The sequence below is a fragment of the Meriones unguiculatus genome, chromosome 2 (genome assembly GCF_030254825.1).
Source record: "Meriones unguiculatus strain TT.TT164.6M chromosome 2, Bangor_MerUng_6.1, whole genome shotgun sequence".
In the NCBI taxonomy this organism is placed as follows: domain Eukaryota; kingdom Metazoa; phylum Chordata; class Mammalia; order Rodentia; family Muridae; genus Meriones; species Meriones unguiculatus.
Window position 1 is genome coordinate 77,612,313 of NC_083350.1, and position 18,623 is coordinate 77,630,935.

An 18,623-nucleotide genomic window follows, 5' to 3' on the forward strand; every position below is an offset into this window, starting at 1 on the left:
CTGCCCTCTCTTAATTTTTATTTTATACAAATACTTTCCTAGGTTTCACTTAATATATTCACCTATCTGTATTATTTATTATTTTTAAAAAAACTATATATGATGAACTTTTTGCCTGCATGTATATTTGTGCCTCCAGAGGCCAGAAGAGGGCCTCTGGACCTCCTGGACCTGGAGTTACAGACAGTTGTGAGCCACTGTGTGGGCACAGTGAATTGAACCTTCCTCTAAGAAAAGAAGTCAGTGTTCTTAACCAAGCCATCTTTCTAGCCTCTCCCATCCCCTTTAAGAAAGGTGTAATGCTGGCTAGACTGAAATCTACTATGTAGACCAGGTTGGCCGTGAACTAAGGCCAGCTTTTTTTTTGGGATTAACAGTGCATGGTCAGCATGCCCAGAAAAGCAAAGGTTTCTCTCCATGTACTCTACTGGCCTAGAACATGTAACCCTCCAGCCTACTGGTCCCAAGGTGTTGTAGATTTGCCACCAGACCTGGCAGGGACACTTCTCTGTTACCAAATATTTTGTCAATGTATGTTTCATGAGTGTTAGTTTTTTTCTTTTTTCCCCCTTTCTTTCTTCCTTCCTTTCTTCCTCCTTTTATCCCTCCCTTCCTTTTTTTTTTTTCTTTTTGAGACAGGGTTTCTCTGTGTAGCCCTGGCTATCTTGGAAATCTCTCTATAGACTAGGCTGGCCTCCTGAGTGCTAGGATTAAAGGTGTGTGCCATCACTGCCTAGCTTGTGTTAGCTTTGTGTGTGTGTGTATGTGTGTATATTTTTGAGACAAGGTTTCTGGAACTCAGTCTGTAGACCAGGCTGGCCTCTGCCTCCCTAGTGTTGGGATTGAAGGTGCTACCAACACCTCACTGAGAGCTATCTGTTATGACTGGTGCATTACCAGCTTCATAATAAACCAGCAATGCCACATCATGGTATTTGGTTTTCAAAGTCAGACAGTAGGAAGGTTGGTTTCCTTTCACTGTTGGTTTGGACCTAAGTTCCTACAGAAGTTTTTTCAGGAGAGTCTGATGATGTTCTTCTTGGTTTACTTGTAGAAGAGCAAGACAGTGAAGAAACTGATAAAAGGAAAAAAACTAAAAAGGGTACCAAGAGGAAACGAGATGGAAAGGGTCAAGGACAAGGAACGATGGCATATGACCCAAAACTGGATGACATGCTGGATCGTACCTTGGAGGATGGTGCCAAGCAGCACAATCTGACTGCTGTCAATGTCCGAAACATTCTGCATGTAAGTAGCAGTGGGCAGCCACGTATTCTGCATAGCAACTGCCCATAGAGAAAAAAATAGACCCAGACATCCCTTGACTCCTGCTGTATGAATTAGCAATTTTGTCTTTTATGTGTGACAAACTGTCTTACTTCCCAAAACAGCTTTCTCTCTGCGCTCAGCACAAATGTGAAGTCTGAACAGGTGTTGAGAAGATGAACTCCCTGTACCTCCTTCCACTGATCTAACCAATAATGTTAACACTATGTTAGAAAAACATCCACAGTAGTTCGTAGTGCTTTGAATATATGTAAAGAATGCCTTTGAGAACCAGCTTTGCATGCACACCAATGGCCTGCGTTGGATCCCCAGCAATATTAAGAGAGAGAGAGAAAAAAAAAAGAATACCTTTGTTACATAATTTTCTTTTACCTCTTAGCTGGATTTGCACATTCCTGGTTCTAGTAACAGGTAATAAGTGGGGCCATTTGTTGCTACATTGTTTTAACTTGCATCTGTCTTTCTTATCTTTAGTTACCTTGCTTGACTGGAGTTTGGAGCTGTTTGAGAATCTAGCTACTGTTTATCCTTCACAAAAATCTAGTTGCAGAGTTGCATAGAGATGAATATAGTCCAGATGACAAATCCCTTGGCCTAAAGTGGGATTTCATTTCTCTCCTCCAGGAAGTAATTACAAATGAACATGTTGTAGCCATGATGAAAGCAGCCATCAGTGAAACAGAAGACATGCCACTGTTTGTGAGTAGCTTCTTGTCACTCTTTCCATGTCATGGAAACTTTCCAAGTGTGTGAGGGCATGTAGGAGTTTGTAAACAACTTGACATATCTCAGTCTTGAAAAAAAATCACATGATGATTTTTATTTGCTGTTTTGTTCCTATATCTCCCTTCTTAGGAGCCCAAGATGACTCGCTCTAAACTGAAGGAGGTTGTGGAGAAAGGAGTGGTATGTCTTCTGAGTTTTTCTTTATGTTGGGAAATAGAGTCTTGTTCTAGGTTATTCATAGAGAAGAAATATGTGAACAGTTTTGGTTTAGGTTTGCCTTTTGAAAAAATTATGTATGGGCTGAGGCTCTCAGCTCTGTGTAGGAATGCTTGCCTAATATACCTGAGATTACAGGTGTGAACTACACTGTCCAGTTTTTCATGAGATGCCCTGGCATGAATCAAGGGCAGCCAGGTTACACCCATGGTTAGTGCCCCTTTCTTTCTCCTCTGTGAAGCTTTGTTGTTTGGTTGAGTTAGGGTCACACTCTGACCCAGGCTGACCTGGAATTTACTTTGTAGCTCAGGCCCTTCTGAACTTTTGATATTCTTCCTCTCTCAGCTGGGACTATAAACCCCAGATCTTTGAGAATACTGTGTCAATGACAGTCAGTACCTGTAGCCTACTGTAGCTACATGCTAAGTAGATGGCTCTCTCTGATGATCAGTAAAAGGAGAAGCAGCTCCATGTTACGACGTACATTCTTTTTGATAGGTAATTCCAACTTGGAATATTTCACCAATTAAGAAAGCCAATGAAATCAAGGTAAGTTTAGAAGAAGTCATTGATATTCTTTACCCAAAATACTTTATCAGTTTTGAAACCTAACTGCTTCCTCTGTATTCACTACTTTGTAGACCTGTCTTTTTTTTTTTTTTAATTATAGGTATGGGTTTTTCCATTCTGTTACACCTAACCTTGCACTTCATGGAACCATACAAACCCTGCCTGTGTTGTTTGATCTCACTGCACTTTAGACTCACAAAATTATTTTACCCCCAATCTTTATTTTTCAAATGTGTGTGACTTGTGCTTCCTCTTCCTCTCTCCCTCCCTCCCTTCCTTCACCCTCCTTTCTTCCCATCTGTTCTGCGGCTGTTGCTGGAACTCAGAACATATGCATGGTGAGCATTGTGCCTCTGAGCTTTCTCTTTTCCAGCCCCATTCCATTTCTTTCTCTTATTTCATTTTTACTTATTTCCTTGTGTGCTGAGCAGAGTACCTGCATGTCATTGGAGATTAGAGGACCGACAATTAGGGGAACTGGTTCTCTCTTGTGATACTGGTCCTGAACGCTGAACTCAAGTCACTGGGCTTGTGCCTTTATCTGCTGAGGCGCCTTTCTGCACACCCCGTTCCCCCCATTTTTTTTGTTTGTTTCTATTAAAGCAGCCTCCACAGTTTGTGGATATTCACCTTGAAGAAGATGATTCCTCAGATGAAGAGTACCAGCCAGATGAAGAAGAGGAAGATGAGACAGCTGAAGAGGTTAGTGAGTGCTCATGTTAATGAAAAGTAGAATTGGGCTTCATGAGGAAGGGTTTATTTGGTGACTTAGTATTGCCACCCAAACCATAGAGATGATTGAGACATGGTTCTCTTTTCTAGTAACTGCTTTGCTGTGACGAGTTTCTCTCCTCTTCACACTCCCTACATATTTAAGTTTACATTATGAAATGTAACACAAAGGTGTATTATAGGTCTGGAAAGATGGCTCAGAGATTAAGAGCACTGGCTGTTCTTCCAAAGGTCCTGAGTTCAATTCCCAGCAACCACATGGTGGCTCATAATCATCTATAATGAGATCGTGTGCCTTCTTCTGGTTTGTAGGCACATATGCAGGCAGAATACTGTATAAATAAGAAATAAAACTAAAAAAAAAAAAAAAGCTGTACTATATCTCAGCACTGGGGAAGTGGAGGTAGAAGGGTTGGGTTCAATTTTATCCTCAGCTATACAATATGTTCTAGATGCTGTCTTAGAAATCAACAGGCAAGTTGTACCCCTATCTTACCCTGAATTTTTGATATTTATTTACAGTTTTTCTTTATAGTTACATCACCTCCATACCTATTACCTAATATGCACCAGTATATCACCTAATATATACTTCTATATGTTTTTCTATTTATGAACTTTATTTTATCTATCTATCTATCTATCTATCTATCTAAATTAGAGAAAGGGTCTTGCTATGTAGCTCTGGCTGGTCTGGCGTTCCCTGGGTAAATCAAGTTATCCTCAGAGTCATAGAGATCCTCCTGCCTCTACCTCTTGAGTGCTGGGGTTAAATGTATTTGCCACTATGGCTGTCTATTAAGACTTTTCAAAAAAAGTTTTCTTCTCTCTCTTTTTTGTTAATACCTTACCCTTTAACATTTTACCATGAGATGAGGCTAGAGATATGAACTCTGCCATCTTTTCTTCTTTAGGCTATTATGTCATTAAAATTTTATTTTCTTTCGTTGACATATGTAATTGTATGTATTACATATATTCTTTCTATGACATAATTTTACATACTACATTTGTATATGTGTATATATACACGTGTGTTGGGTTGTTTGTGTGCCACAGTTTGCTTGTGGAGATTGGAGGACATACTGGTAAGGGTTGATTCTTGCCTTCCACCATGTGGATCTTGGGAGTCGAACTCAGGTGGTCAGGCTTGGCCACATACACCTAGTCATCTGCTGTGCCATCCTGCCAACCCAAATCTAAATGACTGGTATTTTGTGCTTTATTCTGTTGTGACATTTCGTGCTCTGGACGGAGGTTGGGGCACACACGTCAGAGTGCACTGGGTTTGTTTTAGAGCTTATTGGAAAGTGATGTTGAAAGCACTGCTTCGTCTCCACGTGGAGTGAAGAGATCCAGACTGCGGCCGTCTTCTGAAGTGGCTGAGACAGATGAGGAGAGTGGCATGTTGTCAGAGGTAAACCAGCGTCAGACAAGAGAGACTTTAGATGGAATATATGAGCAGTGGCTTCTTTTGATAAGCAGCTGATCTGTCAGTCCCTCGAGTGAATGAACAGCTAAGAGATGTCTTTAAAGCCAAGCAGTGTCCTGTCTGTCTCCCTTGGAAATAGGATGAGACCTAGTTAGATCTGTGTGTTGAAGCTGGCATTCATCTGTTTCCATCTAGAAAAGAGGAAAATGGCCACATTAACTGCAAGACCTGACCTTCTCTCTCCCATCCTTTCTTCCTAACACAGTGTCTTTTTTTATTCAGGTTGAGAAAGCTGCCACTCCTGCTCTTAGGCACATCAGTGCTGAAGTGGTGCCCATGGGGCCCCCACCTCCTCCAAAACCAAAGCAGACCAGAGACAGCGCTTTCATGGAGAAGCTAGATGCGGTGGATGAGGAACTGGCATCTAGTCCTGTATGCATGGATTCTTTCCAGGTAAGTATCGCAACTCTGAGTTGCTGAGTAAATAACTTCTTACTGTCAGAGAAGGGAATAGGGCTGAAAGAGATGAATTTTTTATGTAGGTGTCATGCTGTTGTCTTTGATATGTGCTGTTTATTTTTCAAGTAAAAATGACAGTGCTTTTATTTTTTATTATTATGGTTATTATTAATTATTAATTATTACTATTTTTTTTTTGAGACAATGTCTGTCTGTATAGCCCTGGCTGTGCTGGAACTTGCTCTGTAGACCAGGCTTTCCTTAAACTCAGAGATCACAGGCCTCTTCCTCCTGAGTGCTGGGATTAAAGGCACTCAGCCTGGCTATTTTTGTTTGCTTGCTTGCTTGTTTTTAGAGACAGGGTCTTAGTATGCAGTCATTAAAGGCTTGGAATGTGATATGTTGACAAGGCTAGCCTTAAACATAAGATGGTCTACCTGCCTTAGCTTTCTAGAATGCTGGGATTAGTGGTACACACTACCATGCCTGACTGAGAATGGCAGTTTCTGAGAAAGGAATAAACTGCCGGACAGTATTTAAAATTGGGAAGATAAACTGGGTGTGGTGGCGCATGCCTTAAATCCCAGCACTAAAACCAAAACAACAACAAAAAGTAATGTATGGGCTGGAGAGGTGGCTCAGAGATTGAGAGCACTGGCTGTTGTTCTTCCAAAGGTCCTGAGTTCAATTCCCAGCAACCACATGATGGTTCACAACCATCTATAATGAGATCTGGTGCTCTCTTCTGGTACATAGGCATACATGCAGGCAGAGTACTGTATAAATAATAAGTAAATTAAAAAAAAAATCTAGGGCTACACAGATGGCTCGGTGATTAAGAACAGTGATGCCAGAGGTGGTGGTGTGTGCCTTTAATCCTATAATTCAAGAGGCAGAAGCAGGCATATCTCTGAGTTTGAAGCAAGCCTGATCTACAGAGTGAGTTCCAGGACAGCCAGGGCTACACAGAGAAACCCTGTTTTAGAAAATGGGGTAAGGAGGTGGAAAACACTGGTTGATCTTCAAAAGGACCCTGGTTTTATGCCCAGCAGCCACATGGTAGCTCACAACTGCCTACAATTCCAGTTCAAGGGTTGGCATACCTTATTCTGTCCTGTGTGGGCAATGCATGCAAATGGTGTATGCCATGCAGACAGAAATACCTGTGCGTATAAAAATAAGATAAGGGCTAACAGAGCGTTCAGCAAGCAAAAGCACTTGGTAACTGGTGCGATCTTGTTTCCCAGAACCCTTATGCTGGAAGGACACTCCTATGAGTTCACTTACTACTACATGTTCCTCAGCATGTGCACACACGCAGTAAATAAATGCTTTAAAAAGTCCTTGTTGGGTGTGGTAGCACATGCCTTTAATCCTAGCACTGGAAAGGCTAACAACAGGTAGATATCTGTTAGTTTGAGGCCAGCCTAGCCTGCATAGTGAATTCCAGGCTAGCCAAGGCTATGTAAAACCCGTCTCAAAAAACTAAAACAAAACAAGCCCCCTAAAACGTCAAGATTGTAGTAGCAAGGCCTGTCATCTGCTTAGGGAGGTAGGGACTGGGAAACAAGCTGAAGACCAGCTTGAGCTCATGAGATTGTGACTCAAAAGTCAAGTGAAGGGCACTACCATCTTAGGGGAATGTACTAGGGAAAGCCAAAAAAAAAATAAATAAATAAAACCAAAAAACAAATAAACAAATAGAAACCTAACAGAAAAGTAATATTTTTTTGTTTATTTGTTTGTTTGTTTGTTTTAGACAGGATAGAAGCAGGATCTCTCTTTGGGTTCAAGGCCAGCCTCATCTAGATAATCCTTGTCTGGAAAAAAAATATAACAATTTAAGAAGATCATGTTTGATTTATTTCAAAGATGCAGGGATAATTCATTATTTACAAATCAATAAATATATTGTTGTAAAATATTTATTAAGCTCTAGAGGTTTATTTTATGACCTGGCTAGCCCCCCAAAAATCAAGGCAGAGACCTTTTAGTTTATTTAAACAAGCTTTAGGCGCAGTAATTGGGCAGGTATGATTTAAAGTAATAGTCTAAGCTAGTCTGGCTCTCACCCAACTGCATTACCTAGGTTACTTGCCGATAAGTCATGCTGTCTGGGCTGGATCTGCTCCATCAAGCCTCATCCTCTTTCTCCATCTTCTTCCTTCTCTCTCTTTCTTCCCTTCTCTTGGTCTCATGGACCCCACCTCAGAGCTTCAGCCTAGAACTGAGCTCTGCCTGCCTCTATTCTGTCCAACAATTGGCTGTCAGCAACTTTATTTAACCAATCCGAGAATACTAGGGAGCAAAGTTTATACAGTGTATTTTGGGGTAGGTGAGAATGTATTTGTCTGAATTGCAACCAGATCTTGCAGGCCAGCATTTAGCATTTGAAGACACAGCAAAAGGCCAATCCTTAATTTCCCCCTTTTTGTCTAAATGAAAAGGCTCTTTCCCTTACATAATAAACTGTATGAAACAGTTATGAAATATGAAACAATTATGAAAACTATCATGGGGCTGTAGAGATGGCTCAGAAGGTAAGAGCACTGGCTGCTCTCCCAAAGGTGCTGAGTGCAATTCCCAGCAACCACATGGTGGCTCACAACCATCTATAATAAGATCTGGTGCCCTCTTCTGGCATGCAGGTGTACATGCAGACAAAACACTGTATTCATAATAAATAAATAAACCTCAAAAAAAAAAAAACACACAACCCTATCGTGGAATAATTATATTCATAATGTCTGGTCCATTTGTATTGTCAACTTAGGAGGAAGTACTCTGCTATCTGTCCTATCTTGATGAATTCAGAGTAGTATAAACATTCATTTGCTATCACAGCTTGTATTTAACAACCTAAAAATTCAACTTAGACCTAAAAATATTTTAATGTTTTAAAATATTTTATTAAAAATCCTAAACAACTTAAGTTTAATTGTGAAACTATAACTGTCTAGTTTTCAGCCCTGTCAGAGACTTGGTAATGAATAAGTATTACCTGAGTTTGTAGGAAATGCAGAGCAAGCAGCTTCCAAAATGACAGACAGGTGGCTGCCTGGACAGTCACCTTATTTTTCTCTACAATATTAGGACATCATCTTCAGCCTTCTGGCTTAGTATATCTGAAGGAGAAACTATGAAGAACTGCCTACCTTGTCTTGGCAAAGTTTGGCTGTTTACTTTCCCCATGCATCCAGTTTGTCCATTTTGGACAGCATGCTGTCAGCAGTTGTAGCAAGGGTAGTTTTTATCCAGTGGCTGGCTTGCCATTTTTGGAGCAAACGTCATAAGAAGGTTCTTCCATGCCTGATATCTTCTTTGAGGTAGGCTGGGGTGCTGCCAGGAGTTGACATGTGTCTATGTGTCATTGTCAAAAGAATCCTTAAAATAATAACTTTGTTTTTTTCTGAGATGGGGCTTTTAATTAAAAATAAACTCCCACTGGGCATGGTCATGCATGCCTTTAGTCCCAGCATTCAGGAGGCGGAGGCAGTTGGATCACTGAGTTCGAGGTCATGCTGGTCTGTCTATACAGTGAGTTCCAGGATAGCCAAGGCTACACAGAGAAACCCTGTTTTGAAAAACAGAAACAAAACAAAAAATAAATTAAATAAAAGAGAGAGAGAGAGAGACCTTAAAGATTCCATCTGAAAACTCTTAGACCTAATAAGCATTCAGCAAAGTGTCAGGACCCATCCGTCCATTCATCTCTCTCTACCTCCCTTCCTCCCTATTTATTATTTTGAGGCAGCGTCATTCTTTGGCCATAAACTCATCAAGACTATGTCACCATACTTACCTTTTTTCCTTACTTTCTTTTTTAAGATTTATTTTTATTTATCTGTCTCTGTGTATGCTACATGTGTGCTGGTGTCTTGAGAGGCCATTGGTTCCTGGAACTGGAGTTGCAGGCAGTTATGAGCCACTTAAGGCTATGGATCAAGCCTGGGCCTTTCAACCACAAAACTAGATCTCTGTCTCTCCCTTTCTTTTTGTACTGATATTCAGGTGCTCATGCATGCACAGCTAGCTCTCCAGACTAGCATACAAAATTAACATACAAAGAGCAAAAGCCTTTGTTTATACCAATGCCCAACATGCTGAGCAAGAAATCAGAAAGAATCCTTTTCATAATTACCTGGATGGTGTGGGCTTGGATGAACCTTACCAATGGACCGAGTTCTACCCAACAGCTCCCGAATAATGACACAGCTATAATATTTATTATATTTATAATATTTATTATAACATAGGCCTTAGCTCCCTCCCTTCCAGTCAGCTTCCCTAACTTCAATTAACCTGACTGTTCTAGTCCATGTCTGCCATGTGACCCATTACTTCCCTCTCGGTCCCTGCACCTGTATCCTCCACCTCCATGTTACTCTTCTCAAAACCCCCCATGCCTAATTTTTCCCACAGTTCCTGTCTCTGCCCAGAAGTCCTGCTTTTCCTCTCCCGCCTCAGCTGTTGGCCCCAGTGAGCTCTTTATTAAACCAGTCAGAAGATTAGGGAGGTGTATGTTTAAAAAATATTTAGGCAGGTGACGAGCCATAATAATAACAATATCAAAATCTGGACAGTCCTTAGCTCTCTGTTAGTACAGAGATCAGCATTTGAATATACAAAGGCAACCTTTACACAGTACACGGAAAGATTATCCCAACAAAACCTAACCAAGAAGTGAAAGACCTGTGTAGAAATATGTGCTATAGGGCTAGAGAGATGGCTCAGAGGTTAAGAGCACTTGCTCTCCTTCCAGAGGTCATGAGTTCAATTCTCAGCAATCACGTGGTGGTTCATGTAAATAGTAGGATCTGATGCTCTTCTGGTGTTCATGAAAACATAAAATAAGTAAATAAATATTATAAACAAACAAACAAATAAATGATATAATTTGGGCCTTGCAAATGATTAGATTGTACAGAGGCTAGAAGCGGCCAGGCCTAAGCCTAGCGATATTTATATAGAAATACTCAGCTCTCATGTCTTCACCGCTCCCAGTCTGAGAAAATAAAAAAAATTTACAAAAAAATAAATCTTAAAAACAAAAGAAAACAAAACAAAATAGTATACTTAGCTGGAGGAGGGCAGATGCCATGGTCAGGAGTTTGGTAAGCTTATCTATTCCACTTCAGCCTTGCTGATCTCTGCTGTTTCCTCAAACCCATGAAACCCGACTGTTGTAGTTTATTATAGTGAAGGACTGCTTTTACAATCTCCCCTGCAAAGAAATTTAAATATTGAGTGTAAAAGAAAAAAGATTTTCAGACAACCCTAACCTCTAAGAAATAAGGAGACAGAGTAGAGAGTAAACCCACACTGTTGCTCCTCCTTTGTGTGTTTGTTTTAATTTGTGGAGACAGGGTTGTACTAGTCCTGGCTGGCCTTGAACTCACAGCCTCTCAAGTGCTGGGATTAAAGGCTTGCTTCCCGTTTCCAGCTGGGAAGACAGTAAACCTCCACTGTTTTGTGTAGAAATCTAGTGGTTTAAGTAGGATGTGTTGCAGAGTGTGCAGTTTGGAGAATTAAGAAGCAGTATTTTCACATCCTGGATCCTTTTTTTTCTACTTTGCCTAGCCCATGGAGGATAGTCTTATTGCATTCCGAACACGTTCTAAGATGCCCCTGAAGGATGTTCCTCTGGGTCAACTAGAGGCTGAGCTTCAGGCTCCAGATATCACACCAGATATGTATGACCCAAATACAGCTGATGATGAGGACTGGAAGGTGTGGCTGGGGGGCCTCATAAATGATGACGTGGAGAATGAGGGTGAGTGATTTTATTTGCAGTTATCTACTTTGCTCTACTCTTCTCTCTTTCTCTCTCTCTGTATGGGGGGGTGGTTATTGTTATAAATTGGAAGCCCAGACTTGTTTCAGCTCTTTGGGAAGTTGAGACAAGAAGATGCTTGAGGCTAGCGTGGGGAACATAGTGACACTTGTCTCAAACAAAAGGAAGCTATTGTGGAGGCTGAGAGGTAGAACAGCTCAGTGGCAGAACATGTACTTAACACTGAAGAGCCAGCTGGGTTCTGTTCCTAGTTTCCAAAATCAAAGGATTAATGAAAAAACAAACAAACAAAAAAAAGGAGACAGTAATAATGCCAGAAAAGGAAAGTTTATTTTACCTTTGTTTGCACACCAGAATCAATATAGAAGATTTCTATGATTTCAATAATTCAACAGGTTAGGAAGGGTTGTGCCACCAAGCTGATGACCTGAGTGTAAACCCGGGATCCGCACAGAGGAAGGAGAGAAGTAAATCTCATAAATTGTCCTCTGACTGTCCGTCTGTCTCTCTGTCTCACACACAAACAAACTAATTACAAATTTCATTTAACACAAAGAGGTGATTCTTTCTATGTGAGCAAGTAAACCATTCTGTAGTGGTGGTAACCAGTTGGGTTTCCTTGAGTCCATTTGACTCTTTAGCTGTCTTCTTAGAAATAAGTTTTGACAGCTCAGTTCCCATGTCTGCCCCTGCTTTAGGTGCCAGTCACAAGCTTTCTCCTGGTGGATGCCAGAAGAACATGGATCCATAACTAGAGTAATGGATGGTTGTGAGGCCCTTTGTGGGAATTGGAAATCAAATCTGGTTCCTTTGAAAGAGTAACAAGTGCTCTTAACCACTGAACCTGGAACCTTTGAATTATATTGCTAATGTAGTACGCATGCTATTAATTCCAAGGTTTGGGAGGCAGAGGCCAGTGGAACTCATTGGAGTTCAAGGCCCACCTGGTTTACTTAGTGAGTTCTGGGCTAGCCAGGGCTACACAGTGGGACTTTGTTTTAAAAACAAAATTATAGAACTTACTATGTAGATCAGGGTGGTTTTGAACTCAGAGCAACTCTCAAAAAACAAAATAAAACAAAACAAAACAAAAACCAACTAAGCAAACAAAAAAGATCACAGATGAACCTGCAGGATCTGGCTTTCTCCTACCTTCCATGCCCTAAGGATTTAACTCAGGCTGTCTAGCTTGGCAGCAAGTACACTTACCTGCTGAGCTATGGAGCTTTATTGTGCTGCTGCTGCCTCTCCTCCTCCTCCTCTTCCTATTCTTCTTGTTATCTTATTGTTTATGTCTGTGTCTGTGTCCTGGAGTCAGACCCCCTGGAGCTGGATGCTCAGGTGGCTGTGAGCTTCCTGAACTGGAGATGAACTCCAGTCTTCTGCAAGAGCAGCAAACACTCTTAAGAACTAAGCCATCTTTCTAGCCGCAAGTGTAGCCCTGCCTGGCCTGGAACTTGCTCTGTGGACCAGGCTGGCCTCAAACTCCCAGAGATCTGCCTCCGAAGTGTTGGGTTAAAAGTGGGCACCACAAAAGCAGTATTTTTTTTTTTTTAATTGTCATCATTATTTCGAAACAGGGTCTCATATAGCCCTGTTATATGAGGCTTAACACCACCATATCTGGTTTCAAGCTGTGTTGAGAATTGAGCTCTGGGTTCATGCATGTCAGAAAAACACTGTCAGCTGAGCTCCATTTTCACTCATTTTTGTTGATTTCCTTTTTTTTGTTTGTTTGTTTTTTTGAGATAGGATTTCTCTGTAATAGAGCCCTGATTGTCCTGGATTTGCTTCGTAGACCAGGTTGGCCTTGGAACCCTCAGAGATCTGTCTGCCTCTGCTTCCTGAGTTCTGGGACTAAAGATGTGTGCCACCACACCCGGCATTAATTTCTCTTTAGATAGTTTCTGTGTTTTCAACTTAAGCAGATTGTTATCTTAAATAATGTTTTCCTCAGGTCTGGTGCTCACCCTCAATACCAGCATTTTGGAGGCAGAGACATATGAGTCTTTTAAAAAAATAATTTATTTTATTTTATGTGGATTAGTTTGAAGGTGTCAGATCCCTTGGAATTGGCATTATAGACAGCTGTAAGCTGCCATGTGGGTGCTGGAAATTGAACTTGAGTCCTTTGGAAGAGCAGACATTGCTCTTAACCACTATCTGAAGAGCTGTCTCTTCAGCACCAGGCATGTGGATCTTTGTGAGTTCCAGGACAGCCTGGTCTACAGAGTGACTTTCAGGACAGCCAGGGCTACACAGAGAAACCTTGTCTGGAAAAAACAAAATGAAAAAAAATATATATAGATTTTTTTTCCACAGAAGAATTTTATTATACATATTGCCATGTATGTTCAGCTTTCTCCTTTTACTTAATCATAGAATTGAGACATTTTTCCATAGCATATAATCTATATAATCCTTTTTTTTTTCCTTTTCTTTCTTTGCTCTTTTTGAGACAAGGTTTCACGGTGTAGCCATGGTAGCTTAGAACCCCTTATGCAAACAGGCTGGCCTCTGTCTCTGCCTCCCAAGTGCTGGGAATAAAGGCATGGCCTACCATTTCTGACTATCTCTTTTTTTAATGGATACAACATAGTAAGCAATACATTGTCTTTTGGTAATTTTTTCCCCCACACGTGGTGGGAGGAGAGTGCTATCTTCTGTAGGTTGTCCGCTCATGTTCATAGCTGTGTGCCCTGCTATATCGCATCCCACATTTACATGTGCATACACACAAAGTGAACTGGGGGGAAATATTACTTAAAAAGCAGGGAAGGGTGTGGTCCTGACACGGGTATGTAATCTTAGGCTGAGTAGGAGATTCAGATGAGCCTAGCCAGGCTACACAGGCACTTTTAGGTTGGCTTAGGTTACTTAATATGACCCCATCTCAGAGAAAAGAAAGGAGAACACAGGTCAATGAGATGGCTCAGTATGTAAAGCTGATTGCTGCCAAGCCCAGTGACCAGTGCCATGTCCAGGACTCACATGATGGTAGAAGAGAATCATCTGCTACAAGTTGTTCTCTGAGCCATATGTGCAGGCTGTCTTACACTTACTGTTTTATTGTCTTACACAATACTGTTTTATTGCTGTAAAGAGAGAGACATCGTGAATCATTTAATTGGGATCTTGTTCACAGTTGTAGAGGGTGAGTCCATGACCATCAAGGTACAGTATGGTAGTAGTCAGGCAGGCATGGCACTGGAGCAGTAGCTGAGAGTATATATCTTATCTGGATGTTGGAGGCAGAGAGTGAAAGAGAGTGGGCCTGGTGTGAGGTTTTGAAACCTTAAAGCCACCCCAGTGGTACACTTCCTCCAGTGAGCCCACAGCTCCTAATCTTTCTCCAAAACAGTTGCACCAACCAGGAACCAAACATTCAAATATATGAACCTATGGGACCTATCTATTCTCATTCAAACCACCACACATACCAAGGCTTACACACACATGTAGACACAAATAAGTGCAATAAAATAAAAAGGATTATATATACTTCATTGAAAGATTCTTTAATTTTTTTCTACAGGTAAGTATTCAGAATTGGAATCTGTGCATGGTCGTACAGTGGTGTATACCCATAATCTTGGGATTTAGGAAGCAGAAGCATGTCGCGTGCAATCCTTCGCCGATAAGGAAGACGCGGCAACCGAAGATTTGTCCAGCAGAATCTTTATTGTAGAGCTCTTGTAGGTAGATGGAGAAGGACCCCAAACCCCAAGCGCGCTCTGCTTAAATAGCCTGCAGGGCGGCGTGCTCGTCTGTGATTGGTGCTCCGCACAATACCCAATTAGCATGTGTTCTCTGATAGGGAGAGCACTCAAATCCGTATTAGCATCATGTGGCGCATGCGCCGCTGTAAGGCGAGTTCTAGCAAGAAGAACCAGGAAGCAGGAAGCCAGCGCCATCTCGTAATGGTGAATGCGGCTCCCGACAGAAGCAGGCCAGCCTCATTTTCATAGTGAGTCCCAGGTCAGCTAGGGCTACACAGTGAGACCTTGTCTCAAAAAACCAAAGGGAGAGAGAGAAACACACACACACACACACACACACACACACACACACACGGAGGGATAGAGAGTAAGTATACTGTCTGGGGAAAAAAAAAGTCAAGAGTTGGAAATAAGTGTTTAAACCCTTTCTTCCCTAGATGAAGCAGATGATGATGATGATCCAGAATATAACTTCCTGGAAGATCTTGATGAACCAGACACAGAGGATTTCCGTACTGACCGGGCAGTGAGAATCACTAGTAAGTTTTTCTGTTTATTATTGCCTTTTCAATATATCTGTGTTTATTTTGTAGATGGTTTGGAAGTTTATGGCTAATTCAAATTAAGACAATTAAGTTGCCTGGTATGGTGTTCATGCCTTTAATCCCAGTACTCTGGCAGAGGCAAGTGGATTGCTATAAGTTTGAGGCCAGCCTGGTCTATAAAGCGAGTACTAGGATAGCCAGGGGTATACACAGAGAAACCTGTTTCAAAAAAACCAAAAAAGAAGAGAAAGAAAAAAAAAAGTTAAGTTTTGTTTATTTCTGTAATTGTTTACATTTATGTGTATGCAGAAACTTGTTCTTTGCTTGTACACCTTATAGTTTCACGTTTGGCATTTTCTGTTTGGCAAGGGTTATATTATACTTTGAATAACAAAAGGAATATGCACAGGGCCCCTTCCTTGCAGGCAGTGAGGGCCCCTTCCTTGCAGGCAGTGAGCTTAAGATAAGGCGATAGAAAGTGATGGGTCCTCAGTGGATTGCATAGGATGTGCCAGTCTGTTGAAAAAGGTTGTCTTTCTCAAAAAGGCAGAGGAGAGGACTCAAGATGAGACGTTTCAGCCACTGAAGGCAGGGCCAAGAGATTTGTCGTGGATGGGGACAATACAGAGACATCCCATTGCAAACTGAGAGTACCAACTGGAGAGTCAGAGATCAAGTTGCTTTATCAGATAGCTCTCCATATATAAGTCTGTTGATCTTCTTGTTCTCTTTTTGAGAAACAATCTCATTATGTAACCAGAGTTTGCTTCTGACTCATGCAGAAAAGTATGGTCTTGAATTCTGATCAACTATTTTACATCAACTTGCTGAGAACTGGGATTATTTTTTTTTTATTATAAAAAAAATTTTATATTTTAATAAAGAATATTTTATATTCTGTTTTTATTATAAAATCATTGGACCCTTTCTGTGTATTTTCCTACTAGAACTTAAATGTGTTAAATGTGTTGGAGGTTCCCTGCTGGTTGAGGTTGCAGTTCTTGTCTGGACTGGATTGCCTTTAGGAGCTCAGTGCTAAAGGCTGAACTCCCTCCCCTCTGCGGGGACTCCTGCTCTCTGCCTGACTTCATCTGGAGAGTGCCTTTAGATAACAGACTCCCCTGGCCTCTGACACAGCTCCTTGTCAGCTCTCCTCTCCTTGCACCTATGTTAATGTTAATCAGGCACTGACATTCTGCTCTTATGATTGGTGCGTGCTGTATAATGCAAATCAAGCATCCTTGAAGTGCCTAGTTTCAACCAATTATGTTCACCTATTCTTGGACCCCCCAGCCACTCCCCTAGGAGTGTAGATTCTTTTTCTCTAGAAGTAAAGTTGAACTAGCCATCAGCTGTTCCTGGGGTGTGTGATTCCTGTATGTATGGTTCCATTCATCCCTGAACGGTTCTGCTCATCTCCATCCCCTCCTGCTTTGAGGCAGCCTCAGGCAGGGGAACAACAAGGCAGAGGCAGAGGCCATTCCAGGCACACTCTTGTCTCCAGTCCCTCCTGACTTCCTGGGCTGCTGCAAGGCAGCCCCAGGCAGGAAGAGAACCACAAAAATGGACTTCTGTGTTTTCTCCTTTCATGTATCCCAAGCATTCTGAACAGGAAGTGAAGCATCATTGGTGTTCCATAGCTGTTTTTTAGTTGCTGCGTGAAGGATGGATGTGAGCATTTAGTCAGATGCCTTGGGAGAAATAGCATGTTATCCTCATAGAGTTCTTCCTTATTACAAAATGAAACTAAGTTCCGCTAACATACTCCTTTACTTTTTCACAGAGAAAGAAGTGAATGGGCTGATGGAAGAGCTGTTTGAAACTGTGAGTAATGATTTTTGAGTTAGTAGGTTGGTAGAATTCTTCAATGAGCTCTGTCCTTTGCTCTTCACATTCGTCTTTGCAGCACAATGGTCTGTATCGTCAGGGCCACCTAGGAGTACAGGGATGAGGAAATTCTAAGTCATAGACTCTTGATTGTCCCCATGCAGTAAACTCTGTATTATCCACATGCCACACTGGAGCCTCTTGTTGCAGACTATCATTAAGACACTGAATCCCGTAACATTTCTTCATAAAATTGTCTCTTGACTTTAGGTAATTTTTCAGTTGAAGCAGAGATTTGTTTAGCTCAAGAAAGTTTACTCTCCAAAGAGAGATTGGAGTGGGTGGTTCCAAAGAGGAGTGGCAGGTAAATCTGTCTGTTTAAAGATACTTTGGGTGTGTGGGGAAACTGGAGAGATGGCTCAGCATTCAAGAACACCTGCTACTTTTCCAGAGGATCTAAGTTTAGTTCCCACTGTTGTGGGTCTCCCCTTTACTTGAGAGCTGTTAGCCACCAGCCCATGAGGACAGGATCAGCAGAGGCAGGGGTCAGGGTTCGGAGGGCCTTGAACATGACCGAATGACGGACTTCTGGGACCAGCTGCAGGGAGGCAGATCAACTTTATTCCAGGGGTGAGGAGAAAAGCGAAGGATAGGAAAAGGGAAGCAGCCAAGGAGTACTCTGATATACTTCATTGTTATAAAACAGTACAGTCCTATTACCGTGCAGGGGCACACTACCTAGTCATCACAGGGGCAGGATGGGAGGGTGGGGTTAGCGGTGTAGAGGCATTGTAGGAAGCTGTGTCAGAGCTATTTCTATGACAGGCATCTAGCTCAGGGACATCCTCCAAATAAGGACAGGCAGAGAGTAGGAAGCCTGCTGGGGGAAGGGAGTCCTCTATCTTGTACTGAGCACAGAGAGCTGTCCAGTCATGGAGGCTGCAGCCTTCAGCATCAGGGCTGTTTCTCTGGCTCTTAGCAATCTTTCTGTTCCCTCTTCTGCAATGTTCCCTGAGCCTTAGGTACATGAATGTTTTATATATATGTCCTTTGAGACTGGACTCCACAACTCTTCTTTTTGATCAGTTGCAGTTTTCCATAATGGTCTGTGTGTTGCAAAGAGAAGTTTACTTGATGAAGAGTGAAAAATACTATTTTTTTATGTGAATGAGGTCCTCCCTCCCCAGCATGTCTGTCTGCACCACATGCCCGGTAACTCTGAAGGTCAGAAGAGGGCATTGGATTCTCTAGATTGGAGTTACAGATAGTTGTGAGCTAACATTTTGGGGCTGAGACTTGAACCTGGGTCTTTTGCG

The 18,623-nt window shown here is 41.7% G+C and overlaps 1 protein-coding gene across 6 annotated transcripts in view; it reads left to right on the forward strand.

Moving 5' to 3' along the window:
- The window catches only part of Gon4l (gon-4 like), a 65,482-nt gene that overhangs the window by 21,058 nt on the left and 25,801 nt on the right, over nucleotides 1-18,623 (forward strand). For 3 of the 6 annotated variants that reach the window (XM_060377723.1, XM_060377722.1, XM_060377727.1), the window contains 10 exons: nucleotides 1,055-1,248; nucleotides 1,912-1,986; nucleotides 2,143-2,193; nucleotides 2,728-2,778; nucleotides 3,403-3,501; nucleotides 4,829-4,948; nucleotides 5,246-5,416; nucleotides 11,003-11,195; nucleotides 15,373-15,474; nucleotides 17,264-17,304. In XM_060377723.1, coding sequence (XP_060233706.1) covers nucleotides 1,055-1,248; nucleotides 1,912-1,986; nucleotides 2,143-2,193; nucleotides 2,728-2,778; nucleotides 3,403-3,501; nucleotides 4,829-4,948; nucleotides 5,246-5,416; nucleotides 11,003-11,195; nucleotides 15,373-15,474; nucleotides 17,264-17,304 — 1,097 coding nt within the window. The remainder of the gene's footprint in view (nucleotides 1-1,054; nucleotides 1,249-1,911; nucleotides 1,987-2,142; nucleotides 2,194-2,727; nucleotides 2,779-3,402; nucleotides 3,502-4,828; nucleotides 4,949-5,245; nucleotides 5,417-11,002; nucleotides 11,196-15,372; nucleotides 15,475-17,263; nucleotides 17,305-18,623) is intronic. The other 3 variants (XM_060377724.1, XM_060377725.1, XM_060377726.1) reach the window with 3 other exon arrangements.